General features: G+C 55.2%; 2 protein-coding genes across 4 annotated transcripts in view; one reads left to right on the top strand and one right to left on the bottom strand.

Annotated features, from left to right (window-relative positions):
• The window catches only part of LOC148654361 (uncharacterized), a 24,912-nt gene extending 3,840 nt beyond the window's left edge, over window positions 1-21,072 (top strand). Inside the window, exons 3-7 of one of the 3 annotated variants that reach the window (XM_088646429.1) lie at window positions 1,468-1,775; window positions 3,700-3,764; window positions 3,999-4,156; window positions 5,769-8,772; window positions 20,724-21,072. In XM_088646429.1, coding sequence (XP_088502555.1) covers window positions 1,468-1,775; window positions 3,700-3,764; window positions 3,999-4,156; window positions 5,769-8,731 — 3,494 coding nt within the window. In that variant the 3' untranslated portion in view covers window positions 8,732-8,772; window positions 20,724-21,072. The other 2 variants (XM_088646428.1, XM_088646430.1) reach the window with 2 other exon arrangements.
• Window positions 14,230-27,760, bottom strand: part of LOC148654360 (uncharacterized) — a 25,141-nt gene continuing 11,610 nt past the window's right edge. Inside the window, exons 2-8 of the mRNA XM_088646487.1 lie at window positions 27,179-27,214; window positions 26,111-26,353; window positions 24,655-24,957; window positions 21,125-21,403; window positions 19,513-19,785; window positions 18,875-18,982; window positions 14,230-17,849 (exon numbers count right to left, since the gene is read on the bottom strand). Coding sequence (XP_088502613.1) covers window positions 17,398-17,849; window positions 18,875-18,982; window positions 19,513-19,785; window positions 21,125-21,403; window positions 24,655-24,957; window positions 26,111-26,353; window positions 27,179-27,214 — 1,694 coding nt within the window. The 3' untranslated portion in view covers window positions 14,230-17,397. The remainder of the gene's footprint in view (window positions 17,850-18,874; window positions 18,983-19,512; window positions 19,786-21,124; window positions 21,404-24,654; window positions 24,958-26,110; window positions 26,354-27,178; window positions 27,215-27,760) is intronic.

Here is a 27,760-nt window from a genome sequence, read left to right as displayed (position 1 = left end):
CTCTCTCTCAGTGCAGTGTTCATGTACTGGAGTGTCCAGTCAGTGTGTCTGTATGAACCCCTCTCTCTCTCAGTGCAGTGTTAATGTACTGCAGTGTCCAGTCAGTGTGTCTGTATTAACCCCTCTCTCTCTCAGTGCAGTGTTAATGTACTGGAGTGTCCAGTCAGTGTGTGTGTATGAACCCCTCTCTCTCTCAGTGCAGTGTTAATGTACTGCAGTGTCCAGTCAGTGTGTCTGTATTAACCCCTCTCTCTCTCAGTGCAGTGTTAATGTACTGCAGTGTCCAGTCAGTGTGTCTGTATTAACCCCTCTCTCTCTCAGTGCAGTGTTAATGTACTGGAGTGTCCAGTCAGTGTGTGTGTATGAACCCCTCTCTCTCTCAGTGCAGTGTTAATGTACTGGAGTGTCCAGTCAGTGTGTCTGTATGAACCCCTCTCTCTCTCAGTGCAGTGTTCATGTACTGGAGTGTCCAGTCAGTGTGTCTGTATGAACCCCTCTCTCTCTCAGTGCAGTGTTAATGTACTGGAGTGTCCAGTCAGTGTGTCTGTATGAACCCCTCTCTCTCTCAGTGCAGTGTTAATGTACTGGAGTGTCCAGTCAGTGTGTCTGTATGAACCCCTCTCTCTCTCAGTGCAGTGTTAATGTACTGGAGTGTCCAGTCAGTGTGTGTGTATTAACCCCTCTCTCTCTCTCAGTGCAGTGTTAATGTACTGGAGTGTCCAGTCAGTGTGTCTGTATGAACCCCTCTCTCTCTCAGTGCTGTGTTCATGTACTGGAGTGTCCAGTCAGTGTGTCTGTACTAACCCCTCTCTCTCACAGTGCAGTGTTAATGTACTGGAGTGTCCAGTCAGTGTGTGTGTATGAACCCCCCTCTCTCTCAGTGCAGTGTTAATGTACTGGAGTGTCCAGTCAGTGTGTCTGTATTAACCCCTCTCTCTCAGTGCAGTGTTAATGTACTGGAGTGTCCAGTCAGTGTGTCTGTATTAACCTCTCTCTCTCTCAGTGCTGTGTTCATGTACTGGAGTGTCCAGTCAGTGTGTCTGTATGAACCCCTCTCTCTCTCAGTGCAGTGTTAATGTACTGGAGTGTCCAGTCAGTGTGTCTGTATGAACCCCTCTCTCTCTCAGTGCAGTGTTCATGTACTGGAGTGTCTCCTGTGTCCTCAGTCCTGAGTGGGGCTGTCAGTGTGTGTCTGGAGGCTGTGCTGTGGCTGAGAGGGCGATGCTGTGACTCAGAGGTGCGAGTGTTGTGGGCAGCGCTGTATGAACCCCTCTCTCTCTCAGTGCAGTGTTCATGTACTGGAGTGTCCAGTCAGTGTGTCTGTATGAACCCCTCTCTCTCTCTCTCTCTCTCTCTCTCTCTCTCTCTCTCTCTCTCTCTCTCTCTCTCTCTCTCTCTCTCTCTCTCTCTCTCTCTCTCTCTCTCTCTCTCTCTCTCTCTCTCTCTCTCTCTCTCTCTCTCTCTCAGTCTGTGAACAGTGTCGGCTGTTCTTCAGGGAGTCCTGCCCCAGGCACGGCACGCCCCACTTCGTGCGAGACGCCCCGGTGGAGGGCGAGAGGGAGCGAGGCAGGGGGCGCAGGAGGGAGCGGCCGGGGGGGGGCTGCCGTGCTGTGCTGTCTCTGCCCCAGGGCCTGGAGCTGAGGCAGCGGGGGGCAGCAGGAGGGACGCTGGGCGTGTTCTGTGCCCAGAGCGTCCTGCCACAGGGCTGGATCTTCGGCCCCTACGAGGGCGAGGTGCTGCTGGACCGGCAGGAGTGTACTGTGTACTCCTGGGCTGTGAGTATGACTGTAGTATTCATACTGACTGTACTCTGGGGCTGTGAGTGTGACTGTAGTATTAATACTGACTGTGTACTCCTGGGCTGTGAGTATGACTGTAGTATTCATGCTGACTGTACTCTGGGGCTGTGAGTGTGACTGTAATATTAATACTGACTGTGTACTCCTGGGCTGTGAGTATGACTGTAGTATTCATGCTGACTGTACTCTGGGGCTGTGAGCGTGACTGTAATGTTAATACTGACTGTGTACTCCTGGGCTGTGAGTATGACTGTAGTATTCATACTGATTGTGTACTCCTGGGCTGTGAGTATGACTGTAGTATTCATACTGACTGTGTACTCCTGGGCTGTGAGTATGACTGTAGTATTCATACTGACTGTACTCTGGGGCTGTGAGTGTGACTGTAGTATTAATACTGACTGTGTGCTGCTGTGCTGTGAGTATGACTGAAGTATAAATACTAACCCTACTCCTGGTCTGTGAGTGTGACTGCAGTATTAATACTGACTGTGCTCTTGGGCTGTGAGTGTGACTGTAGTATTAATACTGGCGGTGTACTCCTGGCCTGTTAGTGTGACTGTAGTATTAATACAGTCTGTGTGTTGCTGGGCTGTGAGTATGACTGTAGGATTAATGATGACAGGATGGAGTATTGCTGTAGTATTAATATTGACAGGAGGGTGCTGTGTGCTCTCAGGCTGTGAGTACTGCTGCAGTATTAATATTGACAGGGGGGTGCTGTGTGCTCTCAGGCTGTGAGTACTGCTGCAGTATTAATATTGACAGGAGGGTGCTGTGTGCTCTCAGGCTGTGAGTACTGCTGCAGTATTAATATTGACAGGAGGGTGCTGTGCGCTCTCAGGCTGTGAGTACTGCAGCAGTATTAATATTGACAGGAGGGTGCTGTGTGCTCTCAGGCTGTGAGTACTGCTGCAGTATTAATATTGACAGGAGGGTGCTGTGCGCTCTCGGGCTGTGAGTACTGCTGCAGTATTAATATTGACAGGAGGGTGCTGTGTGCTCTCGGGCTGTGAGTACTGCTGCAGTATTAATATCGACAGGAGGGTGCTGTGTGCTCTCGGGCTGTGAGTACTGCTGCAGTATTAATATTGACAGGAGGGTGCTGTGTGCTCTTGGACTGTGAGTACTGCTGCAGTATTAATATCGACAGGAGGGTGCTGTGTGCTCTCGGGCTGTGAGTACTGCTGCAGTATTAATATTGACAGGAGGGTGCTGTGTGCTCTCAGGCTGTGAGTACTGCTGCAGTATTAATATTGACAGGAGGGTGCTGTGTGCTCTCGGGCTGTGAGTACTGCTGCAGTATTAATATTGACAGGAGGGTGCTGTGTGCTCTCAGGCTGTGAGTACTGCTGCAGTATTAATATTGACAGGAGGGTGCTGTGCGCTCTCGGGCTGTGAGTACTGCTGCAGTATTAATATTGACAGGAGGGTGCTGTGTGCTCTCGGGCTGTGAGTACTGCTGCAGTATTAATATCGACAGGAGGGTGCTGTGTGCTCTCGGGCTGTGAGTACTGCTGCAGTATTAATATTGACAGGAGGGTGCTGTGTGCTCTTGGACTGTGAGTACTGCTGCAGTATTAATATCGACAGGAGGGTGCTGTGTGCTCTCGGGCTGTGAGTACTGCTGCAGTATTAATATTGACAGGAGGGTGCTGTGTGCTCTCAGGCTGTGAGTACTGCTGCAGTATTAATATTGACAGGAGGGTGCTGTGTGCTCTCGGGCTGTGAGTACTGCTGCAGTATTAATATTGACAGGAGGGTGCTGTGTGCTCCCAGGCTGTGAGTACTGCTGCAGTATTAATATTGACAGGAGGGTGCTGTGTGCTCTCGGGCTGTGAGTACTGCTGCAGTATCAATATTGACAGGAGGGTGCTGTCTGCTCCGCGTGTCTCCCCAGATCAAGGAGAACGGATCCTATTTCTATGTCGACGCCTCGGATGACTCCAGCTCCAACTGGATGAGGTGAGTGAGCTGCCACTGCTCGGCATTCGGATCGCAGGGGCTGTGGGAACTACAAAACAAGATGGCCGACCCTGCGGCGCTCAGTGGGGAAGCCATTTTTCCTGTAGTTTTCCGCCCAGCGTATGTGTTAACACTAGTCTACCAGCAGGCGGGCGGGACCTCGGACCCGGGCTTGGATCCGTTTCGTGTTTTGCGGGACCCGTGTTGCTGACGTGTGCCCGGCGTGTCCTGCAGGTATGTGGCCTGTGCCTCCAACGAGGAGGAGCGCAACCTGACTGCGTTCCAGTACCGCGGCCGGATCTACTACCGGACCAACTGCCCGGTCAGCGCCGGCACGGAGCTCCTGGTGTGGATCGGAGAGGAGTACGCCCACACCCTGGGACTGAGGCTGGGTACGAGAGGGAGAGGACAGGGGGACAGAGGGAGAGAGAGGAGTACGCCCACACCCTGGGACTGAGGCTGGGTACGAGAGAGAGAGGGAGAGGACAGGGGGACAGAGGGAGGGAGAGGACAGGGGGACAGAGGGAGAGAGAGGAGTACGCCCACACCCTGGGACTGAGGCTGGGTACGAGAGAGAGAGAGAGGGAGAGGACAGGGGGACAGAGGGAGGGAGAGGAGTACGCCCACACCCTGGGACTGAGGCTGGGTACGAGAGAGAGGACAGGGGGACAGAGGGAGAGAGAGGAGTACGCCCACACCCTGGGACTGAGGCTGGGTACGAGAGAGAGGACAGGGGGACAGAGGGAGAGACAGGAGTACGCCCACACCCTGGGACTGAGGCTGGGTACGAGAGAGAGGACAGGGGGACAGAGGGAGAGAGAGGAGTACGCCCACACCCTGGGACTGAGGCTGGGTACGAGAGAGAGGGAGAGGACAGGGGGACAGAGGGAGAGAGAGAGAGGACAGGGGGACAGAGGGAGGGAGAGAGAGGAGAGGACAGGGGGACAGAGGGAGGGAGAGAGAGGACAGGGGGACAGAGGGAGAGAGAGGAGTACGCCCACACCCTGGGACTGAGGCTGGGTACGAGAGAGGGGGGGAGGGAGAGGACAGGGGGACAGAGGGAGAGAGAGAGAGGACAGGGAGACAGAGGGAGAGAGAGGAGTACGCCCACACCCTGGGACTGAGGCTGGGTACGAGAGAGAGGACAGGGGGACAGAGGGAGGGAGAGAGAGGACAGGGGGACAGAGGGAGGGAGAGGAGTACGCCCACACCCTGGGACTGAGGCTGGGTACGAGAGAGAGAGGGAGGGAGAGGACAGGGGGACAGAGGGAGGGAGAGAGAGGACAGGGGGACAGAGGGAGAGAGAGGAGTATGCCCACACCCTGGGACTGAGGCTGGGTACGAGAGAGAGAGGGAGAGGAGTACGCCCACACCCTGGGACTGAGGCTGGGTACGAGAGAGGGAGGGAGAGGACAGGGGGACAGAGGGAGGGAGAGAGAGGACAGGGGGACAGAGGGAGGGAGAGGAGAGGACAGGGGGACAGAGGGAGGGAGAGGAGTACGCCCACACCCTGGGACTGAGGCTGGGTACGAGAGGGAGGGAGAGGACAGGGGGACAGAGGGAGGGAGAGGAGTACGCCCACACCCTGGGACTGAGGCTGGGTACGAGAGAGAGAGGGAGGGAGAGGACAGGGGGACAGAGGGAGGGAGAGAGAGGGAGAGGACAGGGGGACAGAGGGAGGGAGAGAGAGGACAGGGGGACAGAGGGAGAGAGAGGAGTACGCCCACACCCTGGGACTGAGGCTGGGTACGAGAGAGAGAGGGAGAGGACAGGGGGACAGAGGGAGGGGCTGGTGGAGTGAGGAGGAGGATGAGGGGAGACATAGGGAGGAGGAGGAGGATGAGAAGGAAAGTTGAGGAATGATGGAGGGGCTGGTGGAGTGAGGAGGAGGAGGAGGGGAGACAGAGGGAGGAGGAGGAGGAGGGTGGGCGAGATGGGGGGGGAGGAAGACTGAGCAGGGACGAAACGAAACGCTGACCCCCGCCCCTCCCCCTGTCCCGCCAGGCGAGCACTTCAAGTACGAGTTCGGGGAGAAGGAGCTGCTGATGAGGCTGTTCCAGGACCTGCAGGTGCCCCCCGGCTCCCTCGCCGCCCGCCCCCGCCCCAGCAGCGCCGGTCGCCCCGGCAACGGAGACCAGGCCGGCCCGGAGAGCAGGGCGAGCGGCGCCCCCTGTGGCCAGCCAGGGCAGTGCGGCGCCCCGGTGACCTCCGCCCTCCCGCCCGCCAAGGCGGGGCCCGGCCCGCCGTACCCCTTCCTGGAGGGCACCCAGAACCTGGTGAGCCTGGGCCGGGCCCAGAGCCGCTACTGGACCTTCTTCGGGTTCCAGGGCGACGCGCTGGGGCGCATCCTGGACAAGACCAAGATCGTGTGCAAGCTGTGCGCCGTGCGCCTCTCCTACAGCGGCAACACCACCAACCTGCGCCAGCACCTGGTCTACAAGCACCGGCCCGAGTACAACCAGCTGGTGGGGGGGGCGCCCCCGCCCCCGCCCCCGCCCGCCAGCCCCGCCCCGCTGAGCCCCAGGGGCGGGCGCCCCCCCCCGGCCCCCCCCACCCGCGCCATCGCCGCCTTCCTGGTGCGGGACCTGCTGCCCCCGGAGACGGTGGAGGGGGAGGGCTTCGTGCAGCTGCTGGGGGCGCTGCGCCCCTCTTACGCGGTGCCCTCGGCCGCCTGCCTCTCCCGCACCGTCCTGGGGGAGGCCCACCGCCGGGGCCGGGAGAGGGGGGCCCGGCTGCTGCGGGGGGGGCCCCCGCCGGGCCCCGGGCCGGGCCCCGCGGCCGGCTCGAGCTCGGACTCCTCCCTCTCCTCCTCCTCCTCCTCCTCCTCCTCCCCGCCGGGCTGCGGCGTGGCCCTGAGCGCCGACGTGTGGCTCCACGGCGCCCCCGGCCCCCCGGCCTCCTACGTCACGCTCTCCGCCCACTTCGTGGACGAGGGGTTCGCCCGCCGCCACCTGGTGCTGAGCACGCGGCCGCTGGGGGCGGGGCCGGGGGCGGGGCCAGGGCCGGGGGGCGGGGCCGTCCGGGCGGCCGTCCGGGCGGCGGCCCGGGAGTGGGGCGTGGGGGAGCCCAGTTTCCTGGTGCTGGGGGCGTCGGAGAGGGGCTTGTGGGACGGGACGGGGGAGGAGGAGGAGGAGGTGGGAGAGGAAGAGGAAGAGGAGGAGGAGGAGGCGGGAGAGAAGCACCGCAGGAAGGGAACCCCGAATGAGCGGCAGCACCAGAAGCAGAGAAAGAGGGAGTGGGGGTCCCGCCGCGAGCAGGGCGACGGCGGGGGGGAGGAGGAAGAGGAGGAGGCGGGAGAGGAAGAGGAGGACGAGGAGGAGGCGGGAGAGAAGCAGCGCAGGAAGGGAACCCCGAGTGAGCGGCAGCACCAGAAGCAGAGAAAGAGGGAGTGGGGGTCCCGCCGGGAGGAGGAAGAGGAGGAGGAGGGCGGGGGTCCGAGGGGGAAGAGGGGCCGCGGCGGGGGCGAGGAAGGGGCGGATCCCGAGCTCTTCCCCGCGGCCCCCGGCCCCCCCTGCCCGCGGAAGGAGGGGCCCCTCGAGGGCGGGGACCCCCAGCCCCCGGCCACGGGGGGCGCCGCCTGGCCCCCCATCCCCTGCGCGGGGGCGGCGCTGAGGGAGTGCGTGGAGCAGCTCCTGGGCCGCCCCGACGTGTCCCGCGCCCTGCGGCGGGCCCGGGCGCTGGCCGAGAGGCTGCTGGCGGCCGAGCCGCGCGGGAGCGAGTCTCCGCCTCCCTCTCCCTCCTCCTCCTCCTCCTCCTCCTCCTCCTCGGGGGGGCTGGACCGGCACCCCCAGCTGAAACGGGGCCTCCGGGCGCTGGCGCAGGGCGGGCCCCGCTGGCTGGAGGCCTACGGGCTGGTGCAGGCCCTCGCCGACAGCCGGTCGCTGATCGCCGAGCTGCTGGCGCGGGCGGAGGCGGGCGAAGGCGGCGGCGAGCGGCCCCCCTCCGGCCCCCCCCCGTACCCCCGGGGCCCCGACTGGCTGCTGCTGGGCGAGCTGGCCGCGGTGCTGAAGCCCCTGGCGGTGGCGTGCGGCACGCTGGCCCGGGAGCGCTTCCCCAGCCTCTCCCTGCTCCGGCCCGTCCTGGCCGGCCTGGTCTCCCGCCACTTCGCCCCGCGGCCCGCCGACTCCGCCTTCGCCCGGGCCGCCAAGCGGGGCCTGCGCGGGAGCCTGGCCCGCGCCTACGGCCGGCCGGGCCTCCGGCGGGCCCTCAACCTGGCCTGCGCCCTGGACCCCCGCTTCCGCGGCCTGGACTTCCTGGAGCCGGGGGAGCGGGTGGACACCTTCGCCCGCCTGCGGAGGGAGGTGGCCGGGCTGGCCGGGGAGGAGGGGTGGGGGGCCGCGGGGGAGGGGGCGCCCGGGGCCCGGAAGAGGCCCAGACGGGCCGGAGCCGAGGAGGAGGAGGAGGAGGAGGAGGGCCCGTTGCCGGAGTACGAGCTGGTCCGGATCGGGGGGGAGGCGGGGAGCGGCGAAGACGAAGGCGCAGAGGGGGCCGAGGAAGAGGAGCGGGGGCCCGCGCCCGGCAGGGAGGAGGAGGAGGAAGGAGGAGCGGGCGGAGAGGGGCGCGGCCCGGCCTCCTCCTCCTCCTCCTCCTGCGCCCCCCCGGGCCGGGCCGCCCCCTCGGGGATGGAGTTCCTGCTGGGGGACCTGTGCGGCGGCGGCGGCGGCGGCGGGGCGCAGTCGCCCTCCCAGCGGGCCGAGCGCGAGATCGCGGCCTTCCGGGCCGGGGAGGGCGCCCCCCTGGCGGCGGACCCCCTGCTGTGGTGGCGCGCGCGGCGGGCCCAGTTCCCCCTGCTGGCCCGCGCTGCCCGCCGCTTCCTGGCCCCGCCGGCGACCGCCGCGCCCGCCCCCTGGCTGCTCACCGAGGGGGGGGGCGCCGTGCTGCGCCGACGGGCCGCCCTCCCCCCGGAGTCGCTGGACCAGCTGCTGTTCCTGCACGGCAATCAGCTGAGCGTGGAGACAGACCCCTGACTGGACACTCCAGTACATTAACACTGCACTGAGAGAGAGGGGTTAATACAGACACACTGACTGGACACTCCAGTACATTAACACTGCACTGAGAGAGAGGGGTTAATACAGACACACTGACTGGACACTCCAGTACAGTAACACTGCACTGAGAGAGAGAGGGGTTCATACAGACACACTGACTGGACACTCCAGTACATTAACACTGCACTGAGAGAGAGAGGGGTTAATACAGACACACTGACTGGACACTCCAGTACATTAACACTGCACTGAGAGAGAGAGGGGTTAATACAGACACACTGACTGGACACTCCAGTACATTAACACTGCACTGAGAGAGAGAGGGGTTCATACAGACACACTGACTGGACACTCCAGTACATTAACACTGCACTGAGAGAGAGAGGGGTTCATACAGACACACTGACTGGACACTCCAGTACATTAACACTGCACTGAGAGAGAGAGGGGTTAATACAGACACACTGACTGGACACTCCAGTACATTAACACTGCACTGAGAGAGAGAGGGGTTCATACAGACACACTGACTGGACACTCCAGTACATTAACACTGCACTGAGAGAGAGAGGGGTTCATACAGACACACTGACTGGACACTCCAGTACATTAACACTGCCCTGAGAGAGAGAGGGGTTCATACAGACACACTGACTGGACACTCCAGTACATTAACACAGCACTGAGAGAGAGAGGGGTTAATACAGACACACTGACTGGACACTCCAGTACATTAACACTGAGAGAGAGAGGGGTTCATACAGACACACTGACTGGACACTCCAGTACATTAACACTGCACTGAGAGAGAGAGGGGTTCATACAGACACACTGACTGGACACTCCAGTACATTAACACTGCACTGAGAGAGAGAGGGGTTCATACAGACACACTGACTGGACACTCCAGTACATTAACACTGCACTGAGAGAGAGAGGGGTTCATACAGACACACTGACTGGACACTCCAGTACATTAACACTGCCCTGAGAGAGAGAGGGGTTCATACAGACACACTGACTGGACACTCCAGTACATTAACACAGCACTGAGAGAGAGAGGGGTTAATACAGACACACTGACTGGACACTCCAGTACATTAACACTGAGAGAGAGAGGGGTTCATACAGACACACTGACTGGACACTCCAGTACATTAACACTGCACTGAGAGAGAGAGGGGTTCATACAGACACACTGACTGGACACTCCAGTACATTAACACTGCACTGAGAGAGAGAGGGGTTCATACAGACACACTGACTGGACACTCCAGTACAGTAACACTGCACTGAGAGAGAGAGGGGTTCATACAGACACACTGACTGGACACTCCAGTACATTAACACTGCACTGAGAGAGAGAGGGGTTCATACAGACACACTGACTGGACACTCCAGTACATTAACACTGCACTGAGAGAGAGAGGGGTTCATACAGACACACTGACTGGACACTCCAGTACATTAACACTGCACTGAGAGAGAGAGGGGTTCATACAGACACACTGACTGGACACTCCAGTACATTAACACTGCACTGAGAGAGAGAGGGGTTCATACAGACACACTGACTGGACACTCCAGTACATTAACACTGCACTGAGAGAGAGAGGGGTTCATACAGACACACTGACTGGACACTCCAGTACATTAACACTGCACTGAGAGAGAGAGGGGTTCATACACACACACTGACTGGACACTCCAGTACATTAACACTGCACTGAGAGAGAGAGGGGTTCATACAGACACACTGACTGGACACTCCAGTACATGAACACTGCACTGAGAGAGAGAGGGGTTAATACACACACACACTGACTGGACACTCCAGTACATGAACACTGCACTGAGAGAGAGAGAGGGGTTCATACAGACACACTGACTGGACACTCCAGTACATGAACACTTCACTGAGAGAGAGAGGGGTTCATACAGACACACTGACTGGACACTCCAGTACATTAACACTGCACTGAGAGAGAGAGGGGTTCATACAGACACACTGACTGGACACTCCAGTACATTAACACTGCACTGAGAGAGAGAGGGGTTCATACAGACACACTGACTGGACACTCCAGTACATTAACACTGCACTGAGAGAGAGAGGGGTATCATCTTTCCAATACTCAATATTTGAAATCTGGACTCTCTCGTTTAAAAAAAGTGTAACATGTTTACCTTTACTGTTAAAAAAGTTATGTCTCTTGTCCAAAATGCTTCTATAAAATATTTGCGTATTGCTTAATCTCACCGGCTGGCTGCATCTTTTTCCCCCTGGCTGGGGGGTTGGGTATTTCCGGGAATTGTGTCTGAAAGGAGACGGTGCAGTCTGTGAACGGGAAGCAGGAACGTGCTCGGACTCGTGTGAGGACGGGGCGCCGGGGCCTGGCGTTCGAGCCGAGCTGGGGGCAGAGAGAAACGTCCGCCGGACGTGATTAGACAGCAGAGAGGAGGGAGAGTCTGGTCAAAAATTAGCCATCGGGCTGCGTCTGGAAACGCCCTTTGTCCAGTTCCTGATGCGTAACCCTGAACCCTGAATTGTAGTATTCCCAGAGGGTGACTGGGGATGGGGGGGGTTTACTGCTTGGATCCGGAGGGGTGCACTCTGTGTGCGCCTTCTGCAGTGTGCTCTGGGAAATGGCCTTTCCCAGAACGCAGTCCAACTCCCTTCAGTGGGGCGTCTTGCACCTTCAGCGCACCTGTTTGGCCCCACAGGACGCTGTCGGGGCTGGCGAGGAACAGGTGTGGTTCGGAAGTGAAGTTTGGATCGGCCGGATCCGGTTGTGGTCCCGGCCTCCCGCCAGGGACGGGATGGGTGAGTTCCTCCGATCGGGACGGGAGGTACTTCTTTTACACAGAGGGTGGTGGGGGTGGGGAACAAGCTGCCCAGCCCTGTGGTTGAAGCCGATACCCTGGCTTCTCTCCAGACCCAGCTGGGTGAGCTCCTCCAGTCAGGACAGGAGGCTCTTCTGTACACAGAGGGGGGTGGGGGTGGGGAACAAGCTGCCCAGCCCTGTGGTTGAAGCCGATACCCTGGCTTCTCTCCAGACACAGCTGGGTGAGCTCCTCCAGTCAGGACAGGAGGCTCTTCTGTACACAGAGGGGGGTGGGGGTGGGGAACAAGCTGCCCAGCCCTGTGGTTGAAGCCGATACCCTGGCTTCTCTCCAGACACAGCTGGGTGAGCTCCTCCAGTCAGGACAGGAGGCTCTTCTTTACACAGAGAGTGGTGGTGGTGGGGAACAAGCTGCCCAGCCCTGTGGTTGGAGCCGATACCCCGACTTCTCTCCAGACACAGCTGGGTGAGCTCCTCCAGTCAGGACAGGAGGGGCGTCTTTACACAGAGGGTGGTGGGGGTGGAGAACAAGCTGCCCAGCCCTGTGGTTGAAGCCGATACCCTGGCTTCTCTCCAGACACAGCTGGGTGAGCTCCTCCAGTCAGGACAGGAGGCTCTACTGTACACAGAGGGGGGTGGGGGTGGGGAACAAGCTGCCCAGCCCTGTGGTTGAGGCCGATACCCTGGCTTCTCTCCAGACACAGCTGGGTGAGCTCCTCCAGTCAGGACAGGAGGCTCTTCTGTACACAGAGGAGGGTGGGGGTGTGGAACAAGCTGCCCAGCCCTGTGGTTGAAGCCGATACCCTGGCTTCTCTCCAGACAGGTGAGCTCCTCCAGTCAGGCCAGGAGGGGCGTCTTTACACAGAGGGTGGTGGGGGTGGGGAACAAGCTGCCCAGGTGTGTTGTTGAAGCCAATACCCTGGCTTCTCTCCAGACACAGCTGGGTGAGCTCCTCCAGTCAGGACAGGAGGGGCGTCTTTACACAGAGGGTGGTGGGGGTGGGGAACAAGGTGCCCAGCCCTGTGGTTGAAGCCGATACCCTGGCTTCTCTCCAGACCCAGCTGGGTGAGACACTTGTGCGTGACCTGTTTGCCCCGTTCAGATGAATAGTACATCCCTCTCCGGTCTCAGCTGCAGGTGGATCTGTCTCGAGTTCGTCTGCGGTCAGGCTCAGAGCAGGTTGGGATGAAGGCCTGCCAGTCGCTGCCAGTTCTGCCTTATTAATGAAGGTGGTGAAGCTCGAAGGCGCCAGTGATGAATCTCTGCGGGTTCTTCCTCATCAGCCAAGGGAACAAGGTGACACTCTGCTCTGCTGACAGTTTTCAACACTGTCAAATTGGTTCCTGAGCACAGGGGGGAAAGTGTGTCTGTGCAGTGTTAACGTACTGGAGTGTCCAGTCAGTGTGTGTGTATGAACCCCTCTCTCTCTCAGTGCAGTGTTAACGTACTGGAGTGTCCAGTCAGTGTGTGTGTATGAACCCCTCTCTCTCTCAGTGCAGTGTTAATGTACTGGAGTGTCCAGTCAGTGTGTCTGTATGAACCCCTCTCTCTCTCTCAGTGCAGTGTTAATGTACTGGAGTGTCCAGTCAGTGTGTCTGTATTAACCCTTCTCTCTCTCAGTGCAGTGTTAACGTACTGGAGTGTCCAGTCCGTGTGTCTGTATGAGCCCCTCTCTCTCTCAGTGCAGTGTTAACGTACTGGAGTGTCCAGTCAGTGTGTCTGTATGAACCCCTCTCTCTCTCAGTGCAGTGTTAATGTACTGGAGTGTCCAGTCAGTGTGTCTGTATTAACCCCTCTCTCTCTCAGTGCAGTGTTAATGTACTGGAATGTCCAGTCAGTGTGTCTGTATGAACCCCTCTCTCTCTCTCAGTGCAGTGTTAATGTACTGGAGTGTCCAGTCAGTGTGTCTGTATGAACCCCTCTCTCTCTCAGTGCAGTGTTAATGTACTGGAGTGTCCAGTCAGTGCGTCTGTATGAACCCCTCTCTCTCTCAGTGCAGTGTTAATGTACTGGAGTGTCCAGTCAGTGCATCTGTATGAACCCCTCTCTCTCTCAGTGCAGTGTTAATGTACTGGAGTGTCCAGTCAGTGTGTCTGTATGAACCCCTCTCTCTCTCAGTGCAGTGTTAATGTACTGGAGTGTCCAGTCAGTGTGTGTGTATTAACCCCTCTCTCTCTCTCTCAGTGCAATGTTAATGTACTGGAGTGTCCAGTCAGTGTGTCTGTATGAACCCCTCTCTCTCTCAGTGCAGTGTTAATGTACTGGAGTGTCCAGTCAGTGTGTCTGTATGAACCCCTCTCTCTCTCAATGCAGTGTTAATGTACTGGAGTGTCCAGTCAGTGTGTCTGTATGAACCCCTCTCTCTCTCAGTGCAGTGTTAATGTACTGGAGTGTCCAGTCAGTGTGTCTGTATGAACCCCTCTCTCTCTCAGTGCAGTGTTAATGTACTGGAGTGTCCAGTCAGTGTGTGTGTATTAACCCCTCTCTTTCTCAGTGCAGTGTTAATGTACTGGAGTGTCCAGTCAGTGTGTCTGTATGAACCCCTCTCTCTCTCAGTGCAGTGTTAATGTACTGGAGTGTCCAGTCGGTGCTCTATTGTACATTAATTAACCAAATATCATTTTAGACACATTTTATTGGAATACAGTTTATTGATCATTTTTATTGCTAAGGTTGCACCAGAGTAGAACAAAATATACAAATCAACAATAGAAATATTAACAACTATATGATATGCTGTAATATTCATAATTAGGCTGTAGGCTTGTGTAAAATTAGAAAAATATATAAAATATTGAATCGATTTTATTTTCTCTTCTCTTCCCTGCTGTATTCCTGTTTCAGAATTCCTTTTTCACCACCTTGACATGAAATATTTTAAAAAAATGTATACATAGATGTGGTTTTGTTAATGTAGTAATCTAAAAACCTTATTGACATTTTAGTATTTTTGTACACTTTGACTGCAACTGATAAAACATCTTTTCAACCAACCAGATTCATTATAACTGCTTTCTAAATATAGGAATTGTGATTTTATTTAAAAATGACAAAGTTTGTAATAACTAATCCAGCTCCCAGTCCAGTCCAGCCTGGAGAGCCTCAGACTGCTCTGTCAGTGTCAGTGGAGTCTGATTATAATCCCAGTTCATAACTAATCCAGCTCCCAGTCCAGTCAGTCCAGTCCAGCCTGGAGAGCCTCAGACTGCTCTGTCAGTGTCAGTGGAGTCTGATTATAATCCCAGTTCATAACTAATCCAGCTCCCAGTCCAGTCAGTCCAGTCCTGCCTGGAGAGCCTCAGACTGCTCTGTCAGTGTCAGTGGAGTCTGATTATAATCCCAGTTCATAACTACTCCAGATCCCAGTCCAGTCAGTCCAGTCCAGCCTGGAGAGTCTCAGACTGCTCTGTCAGTGTCAGTGGAGTCTGGTTATAATCCCAGTTCATAACCAGTCCAGTCCAGCCTGGAGAGTCTCAGGCTGCTCTGTCAGTGTCAGTGGGAGTTTGATTATAATCCCAGTTCATAACTAATCCAGCTCCCAGTCCAGTCAGTCCAGTCCTGTAAAGTTAATTCAGAAAAGACTGGAGTGGCTCACATGTCTTCTGTGAATCTGGTTGTTTGATAAAAGATGTAACAATTTTTATTTCTGCATTGAAGAAGAGGAAGAAATACAGAATCACAATATTTGAAGCTTCTGGCAGTGCACAGTTAGATGTGATGAAATGCTTATGAAAGAAACATTAGTCATGTGAAAGATAAATAAAAAACCTTACCTCCTGTCCTGTTGTGTGTGTTTATTACTGATGTATTCTCTGTGATCTCCTCTCTCTCACTGTGTCTCCTGTCCTGCTGCGTGTGTTTATTACTGAGGGAGTCTCTGTGATCTCCTCTCTCTCTCACTGTGTCTCCTGTCCTGTTGTGTGTGTTTATTACTGAGGGATTCTCTGTGATCTCCTCTCTCTCACTGTGTCTCCTGTCCTCTTGTGTGTGTGTGTTTATCACTGAGGGATTCTGTGTGATCTCCTCTCTCTCTCACTGTGTCTCCTGTCCTGCTGTGTGTGTTTATCACTGAGGGATTCTCGATGATCTCCTCTCTCTCACTGTGTCTCCTGTCCTGTTGTGTGTGTTTATCACTGAGGGATTCTCTGTGATCTCCTCTCTCTCACTTTGTCTCCTGTCCTCTTGTGTGTGTGTGTTTATCACTGAGGGATTCTGTGTGACCTCCTCTCTCTCTCACTGTGTCTCCTGTCCTGCTGTGTGTGTTTATCACTGAGGGATTCTCTGTGATCTCCTCTCTCTCACTGTGGCTCCTGTCCTGTTGTGTGTGTTTATTACTGAGGGATTCTCTGTGATCTCCTCTCTCTCTCACTGTGTCTCCTGTCCTCTTGTGTGTGTTTATTTCTGAGGGATTCTCTGTGATCTCCTCTCTCTCTCACTGTGTCTCCTGTCCTGCTGTGTGTGTTTATCACTGAGGGATTCTCTGTGATCTCCTCTCTCTCACTGTGTCTCCTGTCCTGCTGTATGTGTTTATCACTGAGGGATTCTCTGTGATCTCCTCTCTCTCACTGTGTCTCCTGTCCTGTTGTGTGTTTATCACTCAGTTTGTTCTTTGTTCTCTCTGCAGCTTAGATGACGCTGGCCCAATGAATATACAGGGATGCATAAATGTTTTTAAAAAATTAAATACTAAACTTTAAATTAATAAATAATGCTTCAATACCATAAAAGCGTTTCACACATTTTTGGGAGGGAAGGTGCTGAATTGGTCCGGATTTGTTCCTGTGCAGAAACGTTTGCGTTGTGGTCTTGATGTGAACCTTGTGTTTTCTATTGATTGGTGCTGAGTCTGGGGTTCAATTCAAGGTTTCAGTTTCTAGTCTGAAAGAAAGGACAGCCTTTTCTCTGCTACTGCTCTTCCATACACCCCAGTCCTGGGTCTTTCCATCTACTTATGTCAATTATTATGTATATGTATATCATATAATAGACGTCTGTTCTATACTGTATCTATATATCAATTTATACTCAAGGGGAGGGCAGCTCTGATCCTGGAAGTCGGATTCCTGCATATCTCAGATCCCCCTGATACATACCAGGAAAACACAGCTGATTGGACGTCTGATCCACTTACTGGGATCAATGATGTCATTAAGGTATGAGGCCGGAACGAAAACCAGGACCGGATCAGGACTGCCCACCCTGGATGTGGACCCTGTTGCAGAGAGTCCATGTCAGGGAGGGTCCCAGGCCCCTGTCCGTTCTGGTTTCTGATCCTGCTGTGTGTGTGTGTGTGTGTGTGTGTGTGTGTGTGTGTGTGTGTGTGTGTGTGTGTGTGTGTGTGTCCGTCCTGTGTTGGACTGGCCCTGGTGTGAGTGTGTGTGTGTGTCCTGTGATGGACTGGCCCTGGTGTGTGTGTGTGTGTGTGTCCTGTGATGGACTGGCCCTGGTGTGAGTGTGTGTGTGTGTCCTGTGATGGACTGGCCCTGGTGTGAGTGTGTGTGTGTGTCCTGTGATGGACTGGCCCTGGTGTGTGTGTGTGTGTGTCCTGTGATGGACTGGCCCTGGTGTGTGTGTGTGTGTGTGTGTGTCCTGTGATGGACTGGCTCTGGTGTGAGTGTGTGTCCTGCTGTAAATAGCCACTTGGAAGGGGGGCGTGGCCTATCTGTGATTGGCAGCAACAGACCACGCCCTCCCCACGGTCATGTGACCCTCCAGTCAGCGCAACAGTGCTCCTCTCTGGCCCCTCCCCCCACCCCCCGCCCCCCGTTCCCTCCCTCTCCCGTTCCCTTGCTCCCTCCCTCACTCCTTCTTCGCTTCCTGTTTCAGGGTCTCGTACTCTCTCTCCCCTGGCCTGCCCTGGAGCAGAGGCTCGTATCCCCCCTCTCCCTCCTTCTTCCCGCCCTCTCGCTCTCCCCCTCCGCCCTTCTGCTCCAGAGTCTCGTACTCCTCCCCCTTCTGCCCCTTGGCCTTCCTCAAGGCCTCGTATCCCCCCTCTCCCTCCTTCTTCCCGCCCTCCCCCTCTTTGGCCAGGCCGATGGTCTCGTACTCCCCTCCCTTCTGCCCCTTGGCCTTCCTCAAGGCCTCGTATCCCCCCTCTCCCTCCTTCTTCCCGCCCTCCCCCTCTTTGGCCAGGCCGATGGTCTCGTACTCCCCCTCCTTCTTCCGGGACTCCTCCAGGGTCTGGTGCTTGCCCTCCTCGGGGCCGGACTTCACCGCGGTCAGGGGCACATCCTGGTAAACCGGCTCCGGGGCTGGGGGAGGGAGGGAGGGATGGGAGAGAGAGGGTTGAGCCGGCCCAAGAAGCGTCTTGGAGAACGCTCCCCCTGGAACCAATGTGGTTGGTTGCGTTTGTTTCCGGGGGGGGCTCAAATCGGTGTTGCGCGGACAGGAAGTAGGAAGTGAATGGAGGAAGTCGTTCGAGTAGGTAGGCGCGTCAGCTTGCGTAGGCTGCCGTGGAACGTGTGAAAGAGAAGAAAAGAAACACAACGTTTCGGCTGCGGGGCCTTCTTCAGGTGTGACGCCGCCGAAATGAGTTTCTTTTCTTCTCTTTTCAGCATTGGAATAATCCCGTACTTGTTGCTCCGCAGTGGAAGGGGGAGTTTGTTCAAGTGTTGACCAGCATGCCCCCAGACTAGTAGTGAAGTGTCGTGATGAAGGAGGGAGAGAGAGGACACAGGATGGACACAGCACACTGACCACACAGCACAGCTCTGTGAGTGAGAGAGGACACAGCACGCTGACCACACAGCACAGCTCTGTGAGTGAGAGAGGACACAGCACACTGACCACACAGCACAGCTCTGTGAGTGAGAGAGGACACAGCACGCTGACCACACAGCACAGCTCTGTGAGTGAGAGAGGACACAGCACACTGACCACACAGCACAGCTCTGTGAGTGAGAGAGGACACAGGATGGACACAGCACACTGACCACACAGCACAGCTCTGTGAGTGAGAGGGGACACAGCACACTGACCACACAGCACAGCTCTGTGAGTGAGAGGGGACACAGCACACTGACCACACAGCACAGCTCTGTGAGTGAGAGAGGACACAGCACACTGACCACACAGCACAGCTCTGTGAGTGAGAGAGGACACAGCACAGCTCTGTGAGTGAGAGAGGACACAGCACACTGACCACACAGCACAGCTCTGTGAGTGAGAGAGGACACAGGATGGACACAGCACACTGACCACACAGCACAGCTCTGTGAGTGAGAGAGACAGTACGGAGAGGGACAGTCACGATGAGGGTGAAGAAGCTGGTACTCACTGCGTCTCCTCCTGAGGACGACAAAGACGATGATGGCAACCCCAATGAGGATGAGCACCACCACCACCATGATCAGCACAGAACTGGCCACCCCATCGCTGGCAGACTCTGGAGACACAGGGTAGGCATGTGCTTTCACAGTACAGGACACCACACTGCACTGTCATCAACACGCTGTAGTGCAGTACTGCACATATACTGGAATATTTATAGGGCAATAATACAAAACTACATTCACTGCACAGTGATTTCTAAAGGGTGATACTGTGTACTACAATGTACTGTAATAATACTGTAGTATAACACTGTAATACTGAAACTGCACAGTGATTTCTAAAGGGTGCTACTGTGTACTACACTGTACTGTAATAATACTGTAGTATAACACTGTAATACTGAAACAGCACAGTGATTTCTAAAGGGTGATACTGTACTTGCTACAAGGCTGTCACATAGAAATATACTGAGTCAGCACAGTGATTTCTAAGGGGTTTACTACACTGTACTGTTCCAATACTGCAGTACCATGCCACTCCAGTGTAACGGGTTAGTAGCGGTCATGTCTCAGGTGTGATCTTCTCTTCGTTCTCACTCCAGGGTCCCAGGCCTGCGTCCCTGCCCGTCAGGCTGCCACTCACCTACGGTCAAGCTGTGGCTGAAGGCCGAAGCTCCGTCCTCCCACAGTGCCGTGCAGCGGAAGGAGTGGGTCTCGGCTTCGCTGCTCACGGTCCACGGGCCCTCAGACGGCGCCAAGTGGGGGTGTCTGTCCCTGTACAAGCGGTACTTGGTGCCCCTGGGGCACTCGGAGCAGGAGCAGGAGAGAGAGAGACTGGAGCCCTCGGGCACTGAACGTGACTCTGATGCTTCCAGAGGCTTCCTGTCGAGACTCAGCACAGCTATAGGAACTTCCACTGTACAGAGACAGAGGGGATAATAAGATCATTAATAACACTCCAGTACATCAACACTGCACTGAGAGAGAGGGGTTCATACAGACACACTGACTGGACACTCCAGTACATCAACACTGCACTGAGAGAGAGAGGGGTTCATACAGACACACTGACTGGACACTCCAGTACATTAACACTGCACTGAGAGAGAGAGGGGTTAATACACACACACTGACTGGACACTCCAGTACATTAACACTGCACTGAGAGAGAGAGGGGTTCATACAGACACCCTGACTGGACACTCCAGTACATTAACACTGCACTGAGAGAGAGAGGGGTTCATACACACACACTGACTGGACACTCCAGTACATTAACACTGCACTGAGAGAGAGAGGGGTTAATACAGACACACTGACTGGACACTCCAGTACATCAACACTGCACTGAGAGAGAGAGGGGTTAATACAGACACACTGACTGGACACTCCAGTACATCAACACTGCACTGAGAGAGAGAGGGGTTAATACACACATGACTGGACACTCCAGTACATGAACACTGCACTGAGAGAGAGAGGGGTTCATACAGACACACTGATGGACACTCCAGTACATTAACACTGCACTGAGAGAGAGAGGGGTTCATACAGACACACTGACTGGACACTCCAGTACATGAACACTGCACTGAGAGAGAGAGAGGGGTTCATACAGACACACTGACTGGACACTCCAGTACATCAACACTGCACTGAGAGAGAGAGGGGTTCATACAGACACACTGACTGGACACTCCAGTACATTAACACTGCACTGAGAGAGAGAGGGGTTCATACAGACACACTGACTGGACACTCCAGTACATTAACACTGCACTGAGAGAGAGAGGGGTTCATACAGACACCCTGACTGGACACTCCAGTACATTAACACTGCACTGAGAGAGAGAGGGGTTCATACAGACACACTGACTGGACACTCCAGTACATTAACACTGCACTGAGAGAGAGAGGGGTTCATACAGACACCCTGACTGGACACTCCAGTACATTAACACTGCACTGAGAGAGAGAGGGGTTAATACACGCACACTGACTGGACACTCCAGTACATTAACACGGCACTGAGAGAGAGAGGGGTTAATACACACACACTGACTGGACACTCCAGTACATTAACACTGCACTGAGAGAGAGAGGGGTTAATACACACACTGACTGGACACTCCAGTACACTGAGAGAGAGAGGGGTTCATACAGACACATAGACTGGACACTAGGGTGCATTAACAAAATAGTGGAGGCAGGATTTACAGACTCTCAGCTGACGCAGCAGACATATAGAACTCTACCTCCACGAATGAGTTCCTGCATCTCTGACTTCACAGTGATCTCTCTTCCTCCAGTGTTGCCTTTGAACTTGTATGTGGCCTCACAGTAGTACATTCCTCCATAATCCTCCTTCTTATTCTTAATCTCCAAATTTGCAGATTTGGATACTTGAAGTGAATTCTCATCCTTATAGAAAATCACTTTTGAGATTATGGCTCCACCCCAAACTCTGCAGACCAGAATTACACTGTTCCCCAGTGACATAGGGTCTCCAGAAGCTTCCAAGATCACCATGGTATCTAAGGAGCAAAAAGAGAGAGGGGGGTTAATACACACACACACTGACTGGACACTCCAGTACATTAACACTGCACTGAGAGAGAGGGGTTCATACAGACACACTGACTGGACACTCCAGTACATTAAAACTGCACTGAGAGAGAGGGGTTAATACACACACACTGACTGGACACTCCAGTACATTAACACTGCACTGAGAGAGAGGGGTTCATACAGACACACTGACTGGACACTCCAGTACATTAACACTGCACTGAGAGAGAGGGGTTCATACAGACACACTGACTGGACACTCCAGTACATTAACACTGCACTGAGAGAGAGAGAGGGGTTCATACAGACACACTGACTGGACACTCCAGTACATTAACACTGCACTGAGAGAGAGAGGGGTTAATACAGACACACTGACTGGACACTCCAGTACATTAACACTGCACTGAGAGAGAAAGGGGTTAATACAGACACACTGACTGGACACTCCAGTACATGAACACTGCACTGAGAGAGAGAGGGGTTCATACACACACACTGACTGGACACTCCAGTACATGAACACTGCACTGAGAGAGAGAGGGGTTCATACACACACACTGACTGGACACTCCAGTACATGAACACTGCACTGAGAGAGACATTGACTGAATACTACATTACCAATCACTAAAGTCCAGAGATCGTCGGTCCAGTCTGGGTCACACTGTACCCCTACAGTCCAGAGATCGCTGGTCCATCTGGGTCACACTGTACCCCTACAGTCCAGAGATCACCGGTCCAGTCTGGGTCACACTGTATCCCTACAGTCCAGAGATTGCTGGTCCAGTCTGGGTCAGTCTGTACCCCTTCAGTCCAGAGATCGCTGGTCCAGTCTGGGTCACACTGTACCCCTACAGTCCAGAGATCACTGGTCCAGTCTGGGTCACACTGTACCCCTACAGTCCAGAGATCGCCGGTCCAGTCTGGGTCATATTGTACCCCTACAGTCCAGAGATCGTCGGTCCAGTCTGGGTCAGTCTGTACCCCTACAGTCCAGAGATCGCGGGTCCATCTGGGTCACACTGTACCCCTACAGTCCAGAGATCGTCGGTCCAGTCTGGGTCAGTCTGTAACCCTACAGTCCAGAGATCACTGGTCCAGTCTGGGTCAGTCTGTACCCCTACAGTCCAGAGATCGCTGGTCCAGTCTGGGTCAGTCTGTACCCCTTCAGTCCAGAGATCGCTGGTCCAGTCTGGGTCACACTGTACCCCTACAGTCCAGAGATCGTCGGTCCAGTCTGGGTCAGTCTGTACCCCTACAGTCCAGAGATCGCGGGTCCATCTGGGTCACACTGTACCCCTACAGTCCAGAGATCGTCGGTCCAGTCTGGGTCAGTCTGTAACCCTACAGTCCAGAGATCACTGGTCCAGTCTGGGTCAGTCTGTACCCCTACAGTCCAGAGATCGCTGGTCCAGTCTGGGTCACACTGTACCCCTACAGTCCAGAGATCGTCGGTCCAGTCTGGGTCAGTCTGTACCCCTACAGTCCAGAGATCACTGGTCCAGTCTGGGTCAGTCTGTACCCCTACAGTCCAGAGATCGCTGGTCCAGTCTGGGTCACACTGTACCCCTACAGTCCAGAGATCACTGGTCCAGTCTGGGTCACACTGTACCCCTACAGTCCAGAGATCACTGGTCCAGTCTGGGTCAGTCTGTACCCCTACAGTCCAGAGATCGCCGGTCCAGTCTGGGTCAGTCTGTACCCCTACAGTCCAGAGATCGCCGGTCCAGTCTGGGTCAGTCTGTACCCCTACAGTCCAGAGATCGCTGGTCCAGTCTGGGTCAGTCTGTACCCCTACAGTCCAGAGATCGCTGGTCCAGTCTGGGTCACACTGTACCCCTACAGTCCAGAGATCGCTGGTCCAGTCTGGGTCACACTGTACCCCTCCAGTCCAGAGATCGCTGGTCCAGTCTGGGTCAGTCTGTACCCCTACAGTCCAGAGATCACTGGTCCAGTCTGGGTCATATTGTACCCCTACAGTCCAGAGATCACTGGTCCAGTCTGGGTCACACTGTACCCCTACAGTCCAGAGATCGCCGGTCCAGTCTGGGTCAGTCTGTACCCCTACAGTCCAGAGATCGCTGGTCCAGTCTGGGTCACACTGTACCCCTACAGTCCAGAGATCACCGGTCCAGTCTGGGTCAGTCTGTACCCCTACAGTCCAGAGATCACTGGTCCAGTCTGGGTCACACTGTACCCCTACAGTCCAGAGATCGCTGGTCCAGTCTGGGTCAGTCTGTACCCCTTCAGTCCAGAGATCGCTGGTCCAGTCTGGGTCACACTGTACCCCTACAGTCCAGAGATCGTCGGTCCAGTCTGGGTCAGTCTGTACCCCTACAGTCCAGAGATCGCGGGTCCATCTGGGTCACACTGTACCCCTACAGTCCAGAGATCGTCGGTCCAGTCTGGGTCAGTCTGTAACCCTACAGTCCAGAGATCACTGGTCCAGTCTGGGTCAGTCTGTACCCCTACAGTCCAGAGATCGCTGGTCCAGTCTGGGTCACACTGTACCCCTACAGTCCAGAGATCGCTGGTCCAGTCTGGGTCACACTGTACCCCTACAGTCCAGAGATCGTCGGTCCAGTCTGGGTCAGTCTGTACCCCTACAGTCCAGAGATCTCTGGGTCAGTCTGTACCCCTACAGTCCAGAGATCGCTGGTCCAGTCTGGGTCACACTGTACCCCTACAGTCCAGAGATCACTGGTCCAGTCTGGGTCACACTGTACCCCTACAGTCCAGAGATCACCGGTCCAGTCTGGGTCAGTCTGTACCCCCACAGTCCAGAGATCGCTGGTCCAGTCTAGGTCACACTGTACCCCTACAGTCCAGAGATCGCCGGTCCAGTCTGGGTCAGTCTGTACCCCCACAGTCCAGAGATCGCTGGTCCAGTCTGGGTCACACTGTACCCCTACAGTCCAGAGATCGCCGGTCCAGTCTGGGTCAGTCTGTACCCCTACAGTCCAGAGATCGCCGGTCCAGTCTGACCAGGATCCAGGCAGCAGTGTCCATCAGCGTCTCCAGAGGTATCTCACGGAGAGCTGCCTCAGGACTCCCCGATTCCTCCGCTCGGCTGTCGGAGCTCCTCTCCGAAATCTTCCTGCCCCCGTCCCTGGATCGGGGTGAGAGCTCGTCCCTCGGGTCACGGCGCCCGTCTCTGGGATCCGAAACACGGACACGGACAGCGACAGGGAGAGCCGAGCGGGGCGTGCTTCACCTGACGACTTGATGACGACGGCGTTGCTCCGAAGTTTCCTGTCTTTGTGCTCGCACCAGTAGGTGGCGCTGTAGTTCTTCGGCGCGTTAAGGAGGGTGTACTGTAGAGAGCCGTCCGGGCCCGGCGTCAGGTCTTCGATCCGGAGCTGTCGGTCACGCCCGCTCACTTTTGACGGCTTCCTGTAAATCTTAAACGCCCAGTCCCTGGAGTCTCCTCCCACCTCACACAGCATCTCCACCCGGTCGCCCACGTGCGTCACTGTCCAGGAGGAGGTCAGCACCAGCTGGGCAGGGGGCCGAAACTCTGAGAGAGAGAGAGAGAGACCCCGAGTGACACTAACACTGCACTGAGAGAGAGAGGGGTTCATACAGACACACTGACTAGACACTCCAGTACATTAACACTGCACTGAGAGAGAGAGGGGTTAATACACACACACTGACTGGACACTCCAGTACATTAACACTGCACTGAGAGAGAGGGGTTCATACAGACACACTGACTGGAGACTCCAGTACATTAACACTGCACTGAGAGAGAGAGGGGTTAATACAGACACACTGACTGGACACTCCAGTACATTAACACTGCACTGAGAGAGAGAGGGGTTAATACAGACACACTGACTGGACACTCCAGTACATGAACACTGCACTGAGAGAGAGAGGGGTTCATACAGACACACTGACTGGACACTCCAGTACATTAACACTGCACTGAGAGAGAGAGGGGTTCATATAGACACACTGACTGGACACTCCAGCACATTAACACTGCACTGAGAGAGAGGGGTCAATACAGACACACTGACTGGACACTCCAGTACATGAACACTGCACTGAGAGAGAGGGGTCAATACAGACACACTGACTGGACACTCCAGTACACTAACACTGCACTGAGAGAGAGGGGGGTTCATACAGACACACTGACTGGACACTCCAGTACATGAACACTGCACTGAGAGAGAGAGGGGGTTCATACAGACACACTGACTGGACACTCCAGTACATTAACACTGCACTGAGAGAGAGAGAGGGGTTAATACAGACACACTGACTGGACACTCCAGTACATTAACACTGCACTGAGAGAGAGGGGTTCATACAGACACACTGACTGGACACTCCAGTACATTAACACTGCACTGAGAGAGAGAGGGGTTCATACAGACACACTGACTGGACACTCCAGTACATTAACACTGCACTGAGAGAGAGAGAGGGGTTCATACAGACACACTGACTGGACACTCCAGTACATTAACACTGCACTGAGAGAGAGAGAGGGGTTCATACAGACACACTGACTGGACACTCCAGTACAGTAACACTGCACTGAGAGAGAGGGGGGTTAATACAGACACACTGACTGGACACTCCAGTACATTAACACTGCACTGAGAGAGAGAGGGGTTCATACAGACACACTGACTGGACACAGTTTTTCTCCTTACTCTTCACAGAGAGGTTGTAAGCGTCACTCTGAGTCCCTCCTGCCTGGCAGCTGTAGGCTCCTGTGTGTTTGTCTGAGGCGGACTTGATGTGCAGTCTCCCGTTTTCCACCTGGAAATCTGGGTTGTTTTTGACCGGTTGGGAGTTGAAGGTCCAGCGAACGTCCGCAGTGTTGGCAGTGTTGAGGCACACCAGCGTGAGCTCGTCCCAGGCGTACACCACGGAGAACTTGGGGAACGGCTGGACTGAGACACGGGAGACAGGAGGGTCAGGGGGCGCTGGGAGAGAGATCCCCGGGGGGCAGGACAGGCACTACGGGCAGCACTGGGGCCCTGGGGTGCGGTGTGGGGGGGAGTTTGCAAGTTGTTCTCGCGTTTCTGTGGTGTGAGTGTGTGTGTGTGTGTCCTGTGCTGGACTGGTCCTGGTGTGAGTGTGTGTGTGTGTGTGTGTGTGTGTGTGAGACAGGTTGTGTGTGAGACAGTGACATTGGGAGTGAGACAGGCTGTGTGTGAGACAGCGACATTAAGAGTGAGAGGGTGACACAGAGTGAGACAGGTTGAGTGTAAAATAGTGACACTGAGAGAGAGACAGTAACATTAAGAGTGAGACAGTGAACCTGAGAGAGAGACAGGTTGCGTGTGAGACAGTGGCATTAAGAGTGAGACAGGTTGTGTGTGAGACAGCGACATTAAGAGTGAGACAGGTTGTGTGTGAGACAGTGACACTGAGAGTGAGACAGGTTGAGTGTGAGACAGTGACACAGAGAGGGACAGTAGCATTAAGAGTGAGACAGGTTGTGTGGAGACAGTGACACTGAGAGTGAGACAGGTTGTGTGAGAAAGTGACACCGAGAGTGAGACAGGTTGTGTGAGACAGTGACACTGAGAGTGAGACAGGTCGTGTGTGACGTAGTGACACTGAGAGTGAGACAGGTCGTGTGTGAGACAGTGACACTGAGAGTGAGACAGGTTGTGTGACGTAGTGACACTGAGAGTGAGACAGGTTGTATGTGAGACAGTGACACTGAGAGTGAGACAGGGACACTGAGAGAGAGACGGGGTGTTCAGTACCTGTGGGTTTCTGACAGCTGACACCAGTCACAAGCCCTGGAAAGGGAGAAAGAGAGGACGATCAGGGGACGTCAGGGTCCTGCCTGCCTGTCAGCGCCTCTGTCCCTCAGTGTCTGCCTGTCCTTGCTGCGCGAGGACGAGTCTGTCCCAGAGCCTGCCTGGTCACCGTCTCCTCTCCTTGCCTGTATCCCTCGGCACAGCGCCTGTCCCTGGGTGGGGGTGTCCTCTGTGTCCCCAGTCATGTCCAGCTCCAGACTTGTTAATTATTTAATTCTGTTCAGTTCCCAACTTCCCTTGTGTCTCTGTGGATTGTTTTACTGCACAGCATCTTGAGATGATGTTCCTCGAAAGGCGCCTTATAAATACAGGCTAGACAGAGTTCCTGATGTGGTAAAATGCAGGACAGCACAGTACAGCCCCGTGAGATCAGGGTAAAAGACAGTACAGTGCAGGAAAGCCCAGTGAGATCAGGGTAAAACACAGTACAGCGCAGTAAAGCCCAGTGAGATCAGGGTAAAACACAGTACAGCGCAGTAAAGCCCAGTGAGATCAGGGTAAAACACAGTACAGCACAGTAAAGCC

Source organism: Lepisosteus platostomus, chromosome 9, assembly GCF_059453375.1.
Source record: "Lepisosteus platostomus isolate fLepPlt1 chromosome 9, fLepPlt1.hap1, whole genome shotgun sequence".
Taxonomy (NCBI): Eukaryota; Metazoa; Chordata; class Actinopteri; order Semionotiformes; family Lepisosteidae; genus Lepisosteus; species Lepisosteus platostomus.
The sequence above is the reverse complement of the archived record's forward strand: the minus strand, read 5'-3'. Positions and strand labels throughout refer to the sequence as shown.